The 18,547-nt window shown below is 36.4% G+C and overlaps 1 protein-coding gene across 1 annotated transcript in view; it reads right to left on the reverse strand.

Annotated features, from left to right (window-relative positions):
- Nucleotides 1-18,547, reverse strand: part of POLA1 (DNA polymerase alpha 1, catalytic subunit) — a 195,462-nt gene that overhangs the window by 63,551 nt on the left and 113,364 nt on the right. The window contains exon 35 of the mRNA XM_065677248.1: nt 484-600. Within this exon, the coding sequence (XP_065533320.1) occupies nt 484-600 (117 nt within the window). The remainder of the gene's footprint in view (nt 1-483; nt 601-18,547) is intronic.

Raw genomic sequence — 18,547 nt, forward strand, 5'->3', positions numbered from 1 at the left:
CATAGAGCCAAATCCAAACGGATAGAACCCAGAGATTCTCCTGAAAATAGATATTGCCTTTGAGTACCCCCAGAAGATGACATGTAAGCCCACTTCAAGCTCCTTAGCACCAAATTCAGTCAGGTGAGAACCAGTCAGCAGAAAAGCAGGCAGATGGTTTTGTTTCAGAAGGCTGTTTTTGTTTGTCTATTTTAATTTACCTGTATTCTGGCAGAAGCATTCTAGCAAATTCTAGTCTGCTGACCAAACGCTCATTAGCTGGAAGATTTCCAAATATAGCAGCTGCATGGCATGCTCTCCTTCACAGCAATGAGGATGCAGCTTAAATGTGGAGTAGGAAAAGCATAAACAGTCCTCTTTAACTTAATAAACTAATTAAAAATTCCTGCTTAATTCTCCTACCTTTCAAAGGCAGAGTTGAGAGGATGAGCTTCAGGAGAATCCTGCTCCACTGCTGTCAAAGCTTTGTCTTAAAACACTCACCTCTGGTCTCAGAACTGCCTTCCTGCAGGCCTGGCACACAGGGCCACTCCGGGAAAAACTCAGGGGAAGCCGGCGGGTTCGATTCTGGCAAGTTGGCTCCTCACATATTAACCAACCCTGAAGAAAGGGAGGACATAGAAAAAAACTCACATTTTTACCATGACTTCAAGTTATAGCTTCTTTTTGTACCACCTAAACAACGCATCATACTCAAGGAAGGAAAAAAATCCCCAATTTCAATGTTCTCTGTGAAGCTATAACATGTACAGCTATATACTATAATATGTATGAAGAGATGAAGGTTCTTTTTTTAGGTAACATAATCAATTGTGGGGAACAAAGCTGAAGTCTTCTTCCTTCAAAATCATACGTTCTGTACACTGCAGTCATCCCGTCCTTGAAATATATACCAAAACCTCTGCTCTTCTCCAGTTCGGACTATGTTAACATGTAACAGAATTATTTTACACAACTCTGTAGACCAGACAGCAAGACACAGAGACCTATAACTAATTAAATTTTAAAGTGTCATTTCCTTGCTTGCACTTTAGGGGAAAACCAGCTTTAGGTTTTCTGGTAACAGCCAGAAGCTTTCTTTCTTTTCTCCTTTCTTTTTAAAAATGCTTCTGGTTTATTTTACTTTTTTTTCAATAGAAAGCTATTGAGATTTCCACATAAACTGACTCATTTAGGGAAAAAATAACAATTTGCTGAGTTAAAATGAAATAAAATCTGAGCCCGCTTGCCCTATGACAGCACAGGGAGACACACAAAAGGCTTCTCTTAAGAGTACAAAAGAAAGAATGCTTCTGGGATTCGTAAGGATGTACCTTTTGTGACAGGTCCAACCATAGGCTAAACCAATGCCACACCTCATCTCTAAACCCCACCAATAGCAGATATCTAAGGAATAGCATAACAGAAAGCACACAGCAGAAATTTTCCAGAAGATTTTCCCAGCTTTTGGAAATGGCTCAAGGACCTCCTGAATCACTCTCTCTACATTCAGTGATGATGGATGCTTTACTACCCCCACCCCAATGAATCTGAAGTGCTTTTGAACCAATGTAAACTTCGAGCATCTACAACACCCTGCAGAACAACTGCACACTATATGAAAAAGTATCTTATTTTTCTTGAACACATCAAAAAAAAATACAAAAAATAAGATTTTCTTTTTTTAATGCTTTCTAGTTCTTGCATCAGGAGAGACTAAGAATAATCATTCTGCATTCACCTTTTCCATGTCACTCATGATTTTATAGACCTCCATCACATCATCTGCAATCAAACTCTTATCCAAACCACAGTCCTAATTTACTTAGTTGTTCCTTGCATGGAAACCACTCCACATCTTTGTTGCCCTTCTCTGAATTTCCTCCAGGTCCTCTCTGAAATGAGGGGGTGGGGACAAATGGGGGGGGAAGGTGAAGCCAGTATTGCACACTGTATTCAGCATGTCAAATGAACTTAATTTACACAGAAACAGGACAGTATTTACCATCTTGTCCTCTGCTCTCTTCTGTCTGTAAGTTTCATTTGCCTAGAGCACTACTGAGTATTTGAGCACTAAGCAGTCATTTCTAGAAAGGTATTTATTATTATCCAAGAATTATAAAATTATTCTTCACTAATAAGTAAATACATTGTATGCAAAATTAAGATTGGGTTTTTAGCATCTGCATCACTTCACATTATTTGGCAGAGGATTTAATCTTCCATTGTTAACTGACAAGTCACCTTGGTATCACAAAGTCTTTCTTCTCCAACAGTTTCTGGCTTTACCAGCCACAAGCAGCAACACTGTCAATTTCTGCATTTCAGATTATCAGCTGTTGATTTCTCTGTTGGGAATATTGACTGTTTATTTCTGTCTGTTTCCAGAATGTGTTTCTGTTGCTCCTCCAAAGGAGTTTAATCTAACCATACCAGGATTCCTGGTACTTTGACAGAAATACTACAAATGTAACGACAACTCAAAAAGTTGCTTGCTTCCCTTATCACTGGCTCTTTAACAATCTGTCCCAACATTAGGCTCTGGACTTCTACTTAATTTCCACAGGGGCAACTCAGGTTTCCAATTACTATCATGTTTCCTATCCTTCCAGTTTCCACAGCTCAAACCAGAGCAATGCTGTTACTATCACCATCTTGGTTACAAGTCAGTGACAAAAGCCTGCAACTATACACCTTTTCTGGCTTTCATTTTGTGGAGATTCTGGCTTGCTGACAAAGCAAATTTATTCATAAGACATGACATGTTTTATTTCCTCACTGGCATGGCCAAAACTGAATCTATATTCTATACCTCGGTAATGCAGCATCCTGATTCAATATAACTATGCCAGTAGCTTAGTTTAAAGACAAGTATTTGAGCTACTTTATTTTGAATGCTTTGGAATTCGGTAGAGGAATACATAAAACTTTAGTTTTCCGTTTTCCAAAACCTTGTTAAAATGGGTTTTGAAGATGTCTGTTCTTTAAAGTTTTTGTCTTGTTTTGTTGCAGTTGTTGGTTTTATTTGTTGTGGGTTTTTTTCTTTTTAATGTCTTTCCTATCCTTTACTGGAGTATGCAGAGACTTTTTTGTTTGTTTTTGCAGCTTGTTCTCTGAAGACTGTGTTCTTTCACGTTAAACCGCGACACAGTTTTATCCCTTTCTTCAACTTAAAAATATATTATTCTATAATTGAATACTTTCGAAAGTGCTAGAAGTCTGATTCAGTCTTTAAGATGAAACCTCATTTAAAAATTCATTTATTCCAGCAAGCTCTCTTCTTTCACCATTTCTCCAGCCATGTCAGTATTATCTCACTTGGTGCCAAGCCCACCAAAACACTTCCTGTTGCTCTTGCAGAAAGGAGCTCTTATGCCCATGTGGACACACAGGACAACTTTATGGGCAACTTCATGCCAACAGCAAGGTATATAACACTACTTAGCGTGTGCATGGGCCCGTAACGCAAAAATGGAAAAAGTCAACTAAGATAAGCAGCCAGAGTGCATTTCACCAACTATGGATATTTAAAAGCCTGATACCCAGACTAAAATAGTCACCCTATGATCTGCTTATAGTAAATGGAGAAAGAAAAAAGCATCTCCCAAAAGATCCTAACAGATTTTGGGAAGAGGAAAACCCTGCCCTGGACTCTTAATAAAACATAGTTACACCAAAATCAAAGCAAGCTTTTTGGAAAACAGTATGATCAGTGTATCTAATCACTACTGTTTTACTGTTATGTAGATTAACAATGTAAATCATCAGATATTTAATACTGCACAGTGAGAATATTTCAAAAATTCAGAAAGCTTCTGTGGACTGAATTTTGTTCACTTGCACAGCTGTTGCCCTAGAAGTCCTAGTACCACTTTCAATGTCACATCCAAATTATTTATGACAAATATTTCACAAGTGACATTAGAAAGATAGACACCACCCAACAAGACTAAGTTACTTCATCAGCAGATGCTTCACCATGAAAATTTCTAATTTAGGATCTGACATAAACACAGACACCTGACCTGTATCTTCTGTAGTCAACAGACAAATGATCCTCGAGTGAAAAAGCTAGTCCTTAGCTTTGGTTTTGCAAATGAACCTAAGATTTATTTCTAAAAGAGAAAGGTGTTAATCTGTTGCTGCAGTTTTTAAATTACTAAATTTTAATAGACATGGAATAACTTTCTACTGAAATAAAGCTACTCAGGGATAGCATTGAGATCTTCAGGCACTCATGTGAGTACTGAGACTATCATTAGAGCCACTGTGAGTGAAAACACAAAAACATTTCTAGAAAGGATAATGAATTGTCACAGATCTTCCATCAAGTTAATTCTTAGAGACAAAATCTGTGCTCTGTGTGGAAAGCTGTTTATGCGATATTTGTTTATTATGTGGCACCTCTACCTTCCTATGAAACATCTGTTAGAAGCCTGACACAAACAGGGCCTTAAAATAGGCAGCCAGGCAGGGAGGGGGACGAGTGGAGGGAAAGTGCCTTCAGCCATTCCAAAACTCTCCTGTTTTAAGAGTACAATTGTTTCAGCTGTAACTATGAAAAGATTCTGTAGGCAAAAAGAGAACACTCATGATTCAAAACATATTAAATGACTACATTTGAACTTTGAAACAATTTCTTATACTAGAAAAACAAAGTATGAAAACTGCCAGATAGTAAGGTGCTTAGTTAGGGAATTCAAGCACAACTGAAAAATCAAAGCCTGGAACAGGAACAGCATCCCAGCTTCAGCTGAGCAGAATACTCACAGACAACCATGAAAATAATGCATGATAACAGCAACTGTGTTTTCTCCTACCTACTGGCATGTTTGGCTAACAATTAAGAAACAAAGGAGTACACCACTTGCAAAGTATTGCTCCTACTATCTTACAAGGGAATGCATAGATGGTCCACTCAAACTACCACTGAATGCATTTGAAGTTTCTTTATGCAATTGTTTTGGTCTAATGCAGTCACTGTTGAAGACAGCACTGGAAACTTTGCTGGTCACAAAATACAGGTGAAAAAACCCTGAAAAACCCTGCTTAAACTAAAACCAGTAGCTTAGGATAAAAATAAGTGTTCAAATGTAACAGCTTACTATTATTATACTTATTTTCAACTACTAAGAAATAATGATCAAAACATTCAACTTTAACTAACAGTACATTTCTCAATACATCATATTTAAAATATGGAGGTCTAAGTGTTGCCTAAAGAAAAAAAAACCTAACCTGTTGCATAGATACTAACTAAATATCCCTTCTACTCATATAGAAAACAGTTAATGTCATTTGTACAGACTTCCTACCAGTTATAATTAACATTAAAGAGGTTTTTCTTCTTTGTCACCTCTCCATTCAGGCCTTATTTGCGCTTGTTTGTACTTACTATCTGTTAATCTCTCTTAACAAATGACAACAATATCTGTTGCTATTATGCATGGAAATTGAACATGTAGATAATTGTGTGAAGGGAGCTATTTTTGAAAAATGCAGTATCAGAAACATGTAGCTCTTTATGTCTCTTGTTTTGCTTTGGTAATTAAGCCATAGCCTTGATTTGTTTTAAACAAAAAAACTTTTCCATGGACATGCATGTTGCAATCAAATTCAATACATGCATTATGTTCCGATTCAATTTGTTCAAGTGCATTATTGCTAACCCTTATTTGATCCATGCTTGTTGTCTTCATTGACCAAACAAAACCAATCCTTTATTTCCCAGCAGTTATCACTGACTCTGTAAATTAATTTATAACAGATCAAACAAAATCATATTAGGAAACCTTCGGTTTTGCTCTACTTGCTATCTGCAACACTGTGGGAAATGAAATACAAGTTCATAGGGGGAAAAAAACCCTAGCATTTCCAAACATTCTGTCCACAAATGCTTAATTCATTCTAAAATATAAAAATTCTATGCAAAAAAAACCCCAAACTAACCCTGAAGTAAATGCACAATACGAAAGAAAATCCCTAAAGAGTACTATGTCCACAAACTGTAGCTAATGGCAAGAAATTTGCAAGTCAAAAGTAATTTTCTTTCTTTGTAAGTCTGTTCTTGAGAATTAGCCTCTTGCGTTGTAGTGATCAACAAGCATTATAAATATTAACCCAAAATACACAGGCAAGTGATTTTGGAACAGCCTTTCAAGCTGAAGTTGCAAGAGTCAACAAGGTACATTTATCGAGCTTTATCTTAATAGTTTTTACAAATTACAGTTTACAATGTAGCTTGGTTGTCTGCTACCCTGAAGGACTGGATGTGCTTCTCTACATTTCAGTTCTGTATCTGGTCCCCGCCTTCAGACAGTCTGGATGTGGAGGGACCATAATGCTTTAGAAGTTCACGTGGAATGAAAGAATTCAGTAGTAAAAGAAAAAAACTGGAAGCACTGAAAATTATTCAGAGGTCACTCTCAGACACTTAGGGAGCTGAATTTCAAATGTAATTAGTGCTTGCTTCTCTACAATTTTGCTCTCCGTTGAAGACAACCTTAATGTGGATTTTTGAAAATGGGATCTTGGTGGGTGACATCCAATCTCCAGATGGCTGCGATACCTAACCTCAAAAGCATACTGGATCCAAACACCCACAGCTTCCTCAATGTAGAACTAAAATTATCACCTTAAATCACCAAATCCTCCAGAAGGGAAGTGCACAAACCAATCTGGACATGCTTTCCTACTGAATCAGCAAAAGCTTGCTGTCATGTCACTGATCAGCAAACCAGCTTCTGGAAAGCTGAACGAGACAACACAATGAAATTTTTCTGCTATCATTGTGACTTACTAATCTAGTCACTCTAACTTCAAAACGACCTTTCCTTTCAGACTACTCAAAAAAGCATATGATTTCCAGTAATTCCAACACCAGAGGCTTCAAATCCCATTTTCCTGACAATATCCATTATTATGGATAGAATATAGCAGGGCAAATCTGATCAAAGAGGCTTTAAATCCCCTGGAAGGCTGAGGTTTCACCATCACTGCATTCCTGGGTAAACTATCAGATCTTCTGATACTCCCCTGCAATATTAAAAGATAGATGATTTTATGAAATATTTTATATGAAGTTTCTTGTGGCACCAGCAGACATGACTTAGAGCCCTGCAAGTTATCGGTTCCGTTTGCAGTAACTTCTGTATCACAGGCCAGTTCTTCCTGTTTCACCTGTCTGTGTCTTCTGTAAATGTCTGAATGTCTGGGGGAGCAGATAGACAAATGTTCTTTTGTACTATACAACATCTCAGGAATAAGAACTTGACCCAAAACCTCGGTTTGTACATTATTTGGAAAGTGTCTGACTATTAGTGGCAGCTACATCTTTTGAGAATTACATCACAACTTCACACTTCAAACACCAAAGGTGGTTATCAATAGCAACTTAAACTTTGAGCTATTGCTGTGAAGTTAAGAAAGTTTCTCTGCTGTGTACCAGAAACCCAATTACATTTAAATAATTTCAACTGCTAATCTGCTTTTTTGCCTGTTCAGAGCAAAGAAATACTCTAGTAACAACAGTGACCTGATCCAATGCACTTGCACCATCTTGATGAGATCCCACTAGTAATGAAAATCCAGATGACAGTGTGAGACCTAGTGTCATACACTGGAATTTCAGTAGACAACACAGATTCAAGTGACACCTACCTACCACTGCTACAATCCCAAGAAGAAACCCCTCAGGTCAGGGATGCTATCTTAAATAGTGAAATAAGATTTCACATGGGAAACTTCATCCCCTTAGCACAATGTGAAGTCCAGCTTAACTCAGGTGCTTCAGGCAAAACCTTAGTTTTTCATGCGGAAACGTACCTGGTAAAAACCTCAGAAAACCTCTTTTACAAAGAACAACCTCTACTGCTGCCAAACATAAGAAAGGCATATTCATTGTTTGAAAGAGTTTCTCAATAAATATCTGTGATAAATATAAATAATAAATATTTAAAATATTTAAATATTTCAAATACTAAATAATAAATATCTGTGAGACTATGAAAAGGATGTTATTATATCTTTGAGGGAAATCTAGGAGACCAGCAAAGCCTCTTTAGTAAGTAGGTTGAGACACATTTAGATCTCAAAGTAGTACATGGATAGACATCATTATTGATATACTAGTCATTCCAATCTTCTTTTCCACTTCGCAAAAGACAAACAAAAAATTACTGTAAAAGTTCTTTCCACTTCTTTAGTATGTTACTACAAAGAGATCAAATTGTACTAAGTCAGAAGTCCTAACATTAGGTTCAAGAGATCACTTACTAGAGAAAAGATATGTTTGATTTTCATCCTAGAATTTCAAAATGTAAAATAATTTAACAATGAAGAGTGTGTGCAAGTTCTCTTGAACTGCCAGGCATAACTGAAATTTTTTAGTAAAAAAAAAAAAAATTCTTAAAGCTCTCTAATATATTTATACTCGAATCTGAGTATATAAGCCAAAGATTATATTTGAGGATGTTTTGTTTTAAGGCTTTATACTGCTGTTCTAAGTGCAACATTTAATCACCTCCCAGTAATAAGTTCCTTGATATTTTCACAGACTCTTCAAATAAATTGTTTTATAAAAGGAGCTGGGTCAAGAATCTATTACTGACGCTGGCTGACTAGAGTTTTTGTCTTTTTATTTAAAGTGGGCTAGGTACCATGGTAAACATGCTGCCAAGCTTTTTCTAGTTGAAAAGAACGATACTGCAGCATAAGCTTAGAACTGTGGAGCACCTCAGTTTTACATATATTCCTTTATAAATTTATTCTACAGCTCAAATCCCTTACCTAAGGAATACTTATTCTATGTTGTCTGGCATTTTGTTAGGTGCTGTGTACATTTGGCTTTAAATTTCAAGAAGCAATGAAAATAGTTTTAGTAACCATTATAGTAACAACTGAAATGCGTTCCTAAAATTTATACATAAAGCTAACTGTAGTGCATTAAGAGACCTGATCATAGATGCAGTGTGGTATATGACTATTCAGATCACAAGTAATGGTAAGGAACTATTTTATCTGCTCACTCTTGGCCATTAAGTTCAGATTCATTTTTCTTCTTCAATACTGTAGCTAGTTTCTCATCCAGAAAAAAACAAGTTACATTTCAATATGAGTATTTTTAGACTCTGATGCTACCTGATCATCCAATTTAGTCAAAAAGTAAACAGGGACTACAGCACTTCACACCCCATTTCATGCTGCCTCACTTCAGTGGAAGTTGAAGATACAATTTCAATTCCTTCTCAAAGCACTTTCTCATTTTCAGAGCTTCTTGAGTTTTGGCCTATATAAATGATCTGAATTTAGCTGTGGGATGGAATGGATAAAAAAACTCTTATAAAGAAAGGAAATTCCTTTCCTGGATCGTTCATTATGCTCCTCTTGAATTCAGCATTATCTAGGCTGATTAATGTGATCCTTCAGGAAAAACAGAACTGACTGTTAAATGAAAGAACAGTAACAGGGAGACATGAATTGCTTTTAAAAGTGTACTACTTGAAAGCAGTACAGATCCTGGAGATGGCTGGTTATATATCCAATATTATCATCACAGAAACTACATTAATGGATGTTATCACTGAAGCATCTTAGTGAATAACTTCCTAGTAGAAGGCAAATGACCACTTTACCACTCAATGAGACAGTACTCCTGGTAAAAGAGAAGGATACCCTCTCCAAAACAGTATCTACTGACACCTCCTGTTCCCAGAGACACTCAAGTTCCCCACTGGAAAGCTGCCAGCCCAAACTGACAGAGAGGCAACTGGAGTAAACAGGAACTGCACCTTCAAAGAACCAGACTGTGAAGATCCAAAGCAACTAGACAAACTGTAATTGAGAGCAATGTAGCTACACTAGCTTGTTATCTTTAAAAAAGCATGAGAGAGGAAATAAATTCCACCCAAGTTTCTCAGAAGAACACAAAGTGTCTGTCTATCTTGGAAAAAGCCAATGATACCAGAATGATAAAAACACTGAGGTGGTTTCCAGGTAGCCATTACAAAAAGTGATGCTCACCTTTTGCACGCAGCTGGCTTTGATGTAAAACACCCGAAGACCCAAATCTAGTTCTCTTTGGATATTATAGAAAATGAACAATCTTGAGAGTATTTACCCTAAAACAAAATTCTGTCCCATAAGCATACTTTTAAGGACTTCTTTCAACTCACGTACCTCAAGGTCCTGACTGTGAAGTCAGTCACAAAATATGCCTATTTCTAGGCTACTGAAAATGAAAGCTTATAGATTTTCAAGAATGTATTTTGTGATTTGGATACTCCAAAATAATAGAACTTGAACTGCTTCTTAATTCAGAAGTGAAAAATAATTCAGAAGAAAACACACAAGACTGAAATAAAACTTCTGAGAGTAATATTTGCTAGAGATTACTGGAGTATTTTTTTGTCATATCAGTCTTACCGTTAAAAGTCTCAGGGGTGGGGAGGAATCAAAGCAGGAGATCATGTGAGAAGCAAGACATGCACCCTATTCCCGCCTAAAAGAACCCAAATGCTTAAGGTAACATAAAAAATGCTTTAAACAAAAATTAACAAGACAGAAGTGAAAAATATCTTGTAGGTCAATGTAAGAGTTTTACATATTATTAAAAATTGATTTTTCTTTTTAAGTATGACATTTTTAAGTGTACAGTCACGTGCCATTTCATAGGAGTTATTTGAAACTTATTGATCTCATTTGTGCAAAGACCGGGCTCTGTCATCAGCCTGCTGAAAGGATAATAGAGCACTCCAAACCCTTATGATAGGTTTGATGCAAACAGTAGCCCTCACTTAAACACATGTAATAGCACCACAAGTGAACAAATTCACCCTGAACAGTTGTAGATTATAAACTCCATTATCAAGTATGTTCTGTTTTTCTTCAAATCAAAGCCAATACTTTGGTCTTATCTTCAGTAAAATAAAGTTCTAGGCACCAAAAACATTAAAAAGTAGAGCACAAGTGTTCATAGGTTAACATAGCACTCACAAAGGGAACCAGCAATTACCAACAATTTTATTTTACTTAAGACAATCTGAAAACAGCTAAATGGGATTTCAAGCAAGCATGTGTGAGAAACAATACTTAAAATGACTACTTATGAAAAACTACATTGAGAAAAGGATCAGTGAAAGATGTCTTATAAATGTCTGTATGGAGAGTTCAAACCTCTAGAAGGATATTCAAGTCCATTCTGCAAAATATTCTCTCTATTCAGACAACTCAAAGCAAACCACATTCTTAGACTGTAATAGGTCACAACTAAGTACAGTACCTTGCTTCAGAATAAATCTTGTTTTGTCTGTCAACTGCCAACAAGGCACAAAGAACTCATACAGCCCATTCACATATTGCTTGTTAAAGAATCTGGCAACATACAAACACTAAGAACTCAAGATTTCTTAAAATATGTGCCTCTACTTTGGTTAGAAAGCTAAAATCACACCCCCCTGCGCCAGCTTGTTCCAGAATCTGTCCTCTTCCCTCTCCTCACAAACATTTGTACAGACCTGGAATCTTTCCTCTGTCACAGATTTAACTTACCTTGCAGGAAGTTCAATATCACATTAGGTGTGATGCAGAACATTTTACTCATGTACATGGCATTAAGTTTTGTCAACTCAAGTATACACTTCAAGATGGTAAAGAGACAGAAAGCCTGCTTATGTGAAATGTTTATCTCTGCAATATGGTTATGAAAACTTTAAAAAGTTAATACAGTTCTGAAAACTTAACAAATTATAATGCACATATATACATGGATAAGTAAATTTAGCGGAGCTCAGTGGTGTGAAAGGTAATGGCAGAGAAAGTGGTCTCAATGGTCTCATCACCTTAAACTAGAAGAGTTTAAAGCATCACTAAGCAGTGTTTGTTCATTTAAGTTTAATTATTTTCTCCTTGAGAATGGCACTAATGAAACTGAATATCTTTCATGGTTTCGAAGAGCAGTCTGAATGGTCTGTAAACAGGACTGGGGACAGACAAGAGAACTGGCTGAGCCAGGGGGTTGCTAGGTGATGCAGAATGTAAACCCACAAACTTGTTCAGGTTTACTTTGCTTTCATGCTGCTCTCACACAAGCTCTCCAAAGTTTTAAGAATTAATTTCCAGGTACCTCTTTAAAAACAGAAAGTAAAATAATTAAAAGAGAAAAAACGCTTAATCCTCTTCACCTCTTACCTCACCCACCCCCAGCAGGAAAAGACAGGAAAAACGAAAGGAAATTCACAGCATTAAAGCACAGGAAATCCATCAGAGTGTTTTGAATATGACGATGGAAGAGGATATTCCCTCTATATGTTTGCATGCAGTTGTTGAGGACTGGTGATTATGAAGAACTTTTAATCTTTTCAGACTGATTTTTACTTTTGCAAATGTAAATAAAATATATTCCTGGAGCCTTTAAAGTACTTAAACTAAAACCACAGTCATATTTACTGATGTTTCCACTGCAGATTATAGAAGCCAACTTTTCTCTACAGCTCTGTGTTTTTACCCCATCCTTTTCAGAGCTGTGGTTATGTGGTTTTTATTTTTTTTCTAAAGTATCTGATCAGAGATTGTCCAGTAAGAGCACTTTATTAGATCATCAGTCAGAGGGTTTTACAAGCACCAAGAGCTATGGGCTCAAATGCAGCACATCAGTTTTAATAGCCGAAGGTCTAATAGTAAACTGCAGATACTGCTGAGAACTTTCCATGCACTGAACTCTTGAAAAAGCACCATCTCTCAAGCTTAAATGCAGCTGCCTCTTTCAATGCCGCAAATGGGTAAATTTGACAAAAAAGCCACCATTAAGACTACATGAAAGGCTCAAGACAACATCCTTTCAATGCTTTGTACTTCAGTAATCAGATGTACTTACTCACCCCCTCCCCCAAACCCGATCAAGAACTATTTCTGAATGGTAGGAAATAATTCCACTTTGTACATCTTTTAGTTAATCAAGACTTTCTATTCAGCAATTTGACCTTTTGTTCAAAACAGGATTATCAGTTTTTTCGCCAGTTACCAAGGGCGACTCGCATGGTGAACATAATTGCAATAATTTGCAAAACACCATGGCAACCCACATTACAACTAGGTAAATACTGGTCTTTTGTGCTACATTGTTATTTTCAGAGATGCTGAAGTCAAAGAACGAATGACAAATGAACACAAAATTTATATTTGCTTTGTCTCAAAAGAGAAGAAAATTGATAACAAGAATTGGGGGGAAACCGACTACAGCTGTAATTTCTAACTTGATTAATTAGGATGGTAACAGTCCTTAACAGTATATTCAACAAACAGCCCTGACTTAGACTCTCCACCCACCTCTCTCTCTTTCTACACTACTACCACTTACCCCCACCCCAGACAAATTTTTTCAGCTAGGAGAACAAACAACTCCATTTGCTCTTTCCTTCAACTTAATGGAATCCTTAATTACAGAATATTGTTCTCCTGCTCTTCATTACACTGAAAACTGAAAGTGAGAGGGACAGGGGAGGAGGAAGACAGTGCCAAGCAGACAGGGTAGCTACAGTCATCTTACCCTGCCTGTGCTTTTTTTGTCCATAGCATACCTAAAGATGAGATGGCATCTTTTGGGCGTTTTTTTTTTTTTTTGTGTGTGTGTGTTTTGTTTTTTTTTTAAATATTAGCAGCTGTTGTATAGCAGGCAATTAAGTAAATTATTTAGTGCTCAAGTTCTCTCACTGCCAGCAGTAGTAAGACATGAAAGCTCAAGTCACGATTAAAAACCAAAATCAGAGAGGAAGCAACTGCTTAGAAAGAGAAAAAATTACTTTCAAATTTTCAGATGGGTGGTTTGCAACAGAAGACCTACTGTATCAAAACATTTGCCTACAAATAGAATTATACTTAATAAACTAATAATTTTAACTTATTTTCTTTATAATTGTAAGGAACTTATTGTTACAGTGTAGGCTTCTATTATGACTTCAAGCAACCACATTAAAACAAAATTACTTCAGGAATATGTTACAAATACAGAGAAATAATTTTGCTTAAGAAAAAAAATGTTCTAAAACCAGTCTAATACATATTACTAACTGACTTCACAATAAATTTGCTATGTATTACTGGAGCATGACTTCTGTGCTGAAATATTTATTATGCCATAGTGAACTGACTGAATGGTTGAGAGCCTTATTTTCATGATAGCATTAATAAAAACAAGTTATACCTCTATAATGGCCAAATTCTGTCATCAGATGTATGAATATGGGTCCTACAAAACACAATGGCACCCTTCAGCAATGGATGTTCACATAAAGAGTATATGAAAAATACATTAAGCTGCAAGAAGCATGCAATCAGGAATCACTGTAATTCTCATTTCAGTTCCCTGTACATACAAATCATGTATGTCAATTTACAGTTAAAGGACTACATCTGTATTTTAATTCTCATTAAATTATTGGACTGCCATTAGGATAAAACAGGTTTGCAACATAAGACCACTGCTGCACCCCTATGCATTGTGAACATTGAGGAGTATGTATTAACACGAAAGATACGAAAATAAAGTAGTAAAGGCAACTGGATCTGGCCTCATGGAGATGAAACTCACTACTGCCTTTGCTAACAAATCCTCCATGCTGCTGGACAAATCACTTCTGGTTTACTGAAAGGACTCACAACAGAACCACAACAGTAGCTCCCCTCAGGAATCTGCTTTCAGTGAAACTTCAAGGTCTACACTGCTGAAGTTTGAGTAGACCCAACTGTAATCTGTAATCCAACTCTGCAGTATCAGGACGCCTTTTCTATTTTTAAATAAATAAAAAATAAATAATCCGTATTTCTGCCCTTTCTTCCTCAAAACAGGGTTTAAAGGAATACACAGATTTTGCTGGTTGAAATAACCAATTTTTGTTTGAGTAACCCTTAAGAACAGTGAATTTCTATCTTCTCTGCAAGTCACACATTTTGCCCCCTGTCTGTCTATAGCAGAGGCAGATGAAGACTTAGGAATTTTCTTGTACTTTTTTTAATTAAAGGAATCACACTCAAATAAAATATGTTGCTTTTCTCATCAAAATTTCCACAGGCAATCTTCATCCATGCCTGCCTCCTCATACTATTTCAAGCCTACCTGCCCATCCATCCAGGGGTTTAGCCAGCAGATACCCCATTTGAACATTTTGATTCAGCCAATTTGGCTGAATTCATCTTCTTTGCTTTTAGCTTCCTCTACATCCAATTCATGTGCAGCTCCACTCTCATATGCCAGTTCTGGTCTCTTTACTCATCTAATCTCAATTCTTGCAATCATACTTGGAGGGGTTTTTTGTGTTCTGGTGGTTTTTTTTTTTAAATCTGTACCATACTTTATTCTGAGATAAACATACTACCCTACTTAACTCCACCTTAAATGACACTATTTTCTTCCTTCTACTGTTACTTAATTAAGCTGAGCATCAAGCAAGACACTCAGAAGTCTCAAAAAACCTTTTGGTAAGTGTTCTGAGATGGTCAGACTTCATCCTCAGTCTCCTCTCAGCTACCCATACACTCCTGTAACTACTTTCAATACCTGCCCAAACCTCTTTCCTGTAGTCCTCTCAGGTTCCTCTCAAACTTTCCCTTAGACCTGCGTATTCTTTGAGAAAAGAGAGCTCTTGTTCTGCCTCCCTCTCACCTTAATTTTCCTTTCCCATTTCAGTTTTCAGATCTGCATAGTTCTTCACTTCAGCAACATCTGGTACCCAATGCCATATCAATACCCATGTTACAAACATGTTTTGAGGGAAAATCTCCATACATGACACACTGTATGACCAGATATTGTAACAAGAGAGGTCAGAGGGAGGTGGAATTTTGAGAGCGTTTATAGTCTTTTCTCTTATTTTTTCAAGGGCTTATAAATGGAACTTGCCATGAAGAACAGAAAGCACTCAACAATCTAGGCTGACCTGTTAGATCTCAAGCACCCAAGTGAAGGAGAAAGGAAAAGCAGCATCTCAGAAGAGCCATTGTGGATTAGTTTAAGGTAGACACGTTTTCTCTAATCTTGAAAAAGTGCTAATCCATGTTAGATTAAAATTTCAGCTAGAACTCAGCTTTAGGCAGATTTGGCATACAAAATGGAGAGCTACACATCTGAAATGTGATAATGTGTTAAGCTTTAAATCTTAAGTTTTCCCAACTGTAATCCATGACAAACTTTTCTTCTTACTAGCCTCAAAGCAGTATTTAATAGATTAGAAGTACAAGTGTTCAGAGAAAACAACAATATAAAGGGTTTTGGTTTGGTTTAGGAAGTAATAGCAGCCATGGTAGCAGCAGCAAAGAAAATACTAAGAATCAAATCAGTGCAATCCTTTGGATGCTGTTCTTGACAAGCCTCAAGCTGAAAGGTCTCTGATACACAGACACTCCCCTCTCCTCTCCTCTCCTCCCTCCCGTCCCACCATCCTGGTATATAGATATAATAATTTATATAAACTCATATAGATATAAATATAGTATAAAAATATCTAGATATAGATATTACTATGTAAACCACAGATTATTAAAAATATTTCCAGTTGGACTTACGTGAAGCCAGTCAGTACTCCTTTATCACAGAAGTGGACATGACCATCTGGAACTGGCTGCACGACTACTTGGGGATGAATACGGCCACATTAAGAGTAGGAAAAAGGGCCGCATAGGACTGATCTGTCTGCATCCACAATGGTCTTCCTTAGATAGACTGTAGAACCTCCCTGAACAACAGGCCTAACATCAAGGTTGGACCTGTTTTGAGTGGAATGGTTGGGCCAGAAGACATAACATAACATAACACTAAAAGTTATTTAGCAAATCACATTCAGGAAGAACAAACTGCATATAAACAGCAGGTAAAGTATGGTCCTTCAAATACACTATCCTTCATTTTCTAAAATGTTACCTGATGCTGAGACCTGCAAGACCTTTACAGTCAACTGCTCAATACTGTAATTGGTCTGGCCCAAGAGAGCTTTCCAACTGCATCCTTTAAAGAGCATAACAGGTTACCTGTTACTTCCCGTCTGCTATGAAAGATTTTTCTGCTATGGTGTTGCTGCTCTGAGTTTGTGGTAGGCATACCTGTTGTTCCAAATCTCTAGAACTAGTATTTTCTAAAATCTAGAGAGAATACTGAATAAAAAAAAAAAAAAAAAAAAAAAAAAAAACATCTGAAACAAATTCTGAATTTCATTACATCACGTAAAGAAAAATTAAATTACTGGAGTAGAAGACTGCAACTACTGAACAACCAGTATTATAACCTGATTATATTTCATATGGGTAAAAGAGAAAAGAGCTGTTCCAATCAACCTGAAAGACCTTTTTCTTAACATAAAGAAAATTACAAGCAAATTTTAACTTGGTAGAATATATAAACCAGATGTGTAACAAATAGAGACTGAAAGCAGAATTCTGCTGGCATAAATCAAAAGTTTTCTGAAGTAGAACACTAATAAGAACAATTAAGACAGCTATCAACTAAGAACATAGAATTGAGTCTATAATATGATGAAAACAAAATAGTTCATATCACAAAAAAAATCCACCAATAAGCACAGTTACAGTGTAGCAGCAAAATAAAGATACAGAACCATCTTTTGGTTTATTAGCAATAAAATACTCAATAGTCCTTCAAAATTCAGCATATTCATAAAATAAATGCTTGAACTTTGTAGTCCTATTAGAGCTAAGAAGATCCATTACTTGCTGGACTTACCAATGCTTGAAGTTACCTCAAGAGGCTGAGACCCATGTATGTAACAAAATACTAATTTCTTTTGAAATAGTTATACAAGTACACCTTAATGATCCATATAACTATTTGTATGCACCAATCTAACACTATAACTTGTGAAAAAAAGAACCAACCAGAAATACTGATAGGGATTTTTAATGATCAAGAATTTAAGAACAGACATGTAATTAACATCAACCAATATGCTTTTATACAGAAGAGCCCCAAACAAACACTAAAGTTCATTTTTTCATAACATTACAAGTTTAGCTTAGAAAGGCAGATGTACTATAACTAATCTCTTGAACGGTATTTGATTTACTTCCAAAGGACACTGCAATAGAATAAGCATTACGCAGTGTTAATAAAGTACATGTGAAATGGATTAAGAGGTGCAAAGTTGAAGCATCTCAAAAAAATCAATTATCCATGAATCACAAAGTGATGACAGTCAAGTAAGCATTTGTCAATATGGGATAGAAAGGGATTCTGGTCATGCATCACAAAGAAAAGGTTACACTCACACTTTTCAGCATTTACATCAGTGATTAGCAGAGGAGAGAAATCAATTCAATTAAGATTTACAAATGACAAAAGCAGAACAGAAAATAATGATAAGCATGAGGAAACTGGTTTGGTAAACTGCTTATTCAAAACAAAATGCATGTTAGTACAGTAAAACAAAACCAACGCACTGGGAACAAAGACTACAGTTCACACCTACAGAATGAGCAGAACGACTGCAGGAGTCATGGTAGGTAAGTTATTCAACATAAGGTTTAAAAGCAGACATAGCAAGATATGGAGATTCAATACTGAGAAACT

This window comes from Lathamus discolor, chromosome 4 (genome assembly GCF_037157495.1).
Source record: "Lathamus discolor isolate bLatDis1 chromosome 4, bLatDis1.hap1, whole genome shotgun sequence".
NCBI classification, from domain to species: domain Eukaryota; kingdom Metazoa; phylum Chordata; class Aves; order Psittaciformes; family Psittacidae; genus Lathamus; species Lathamus discolor.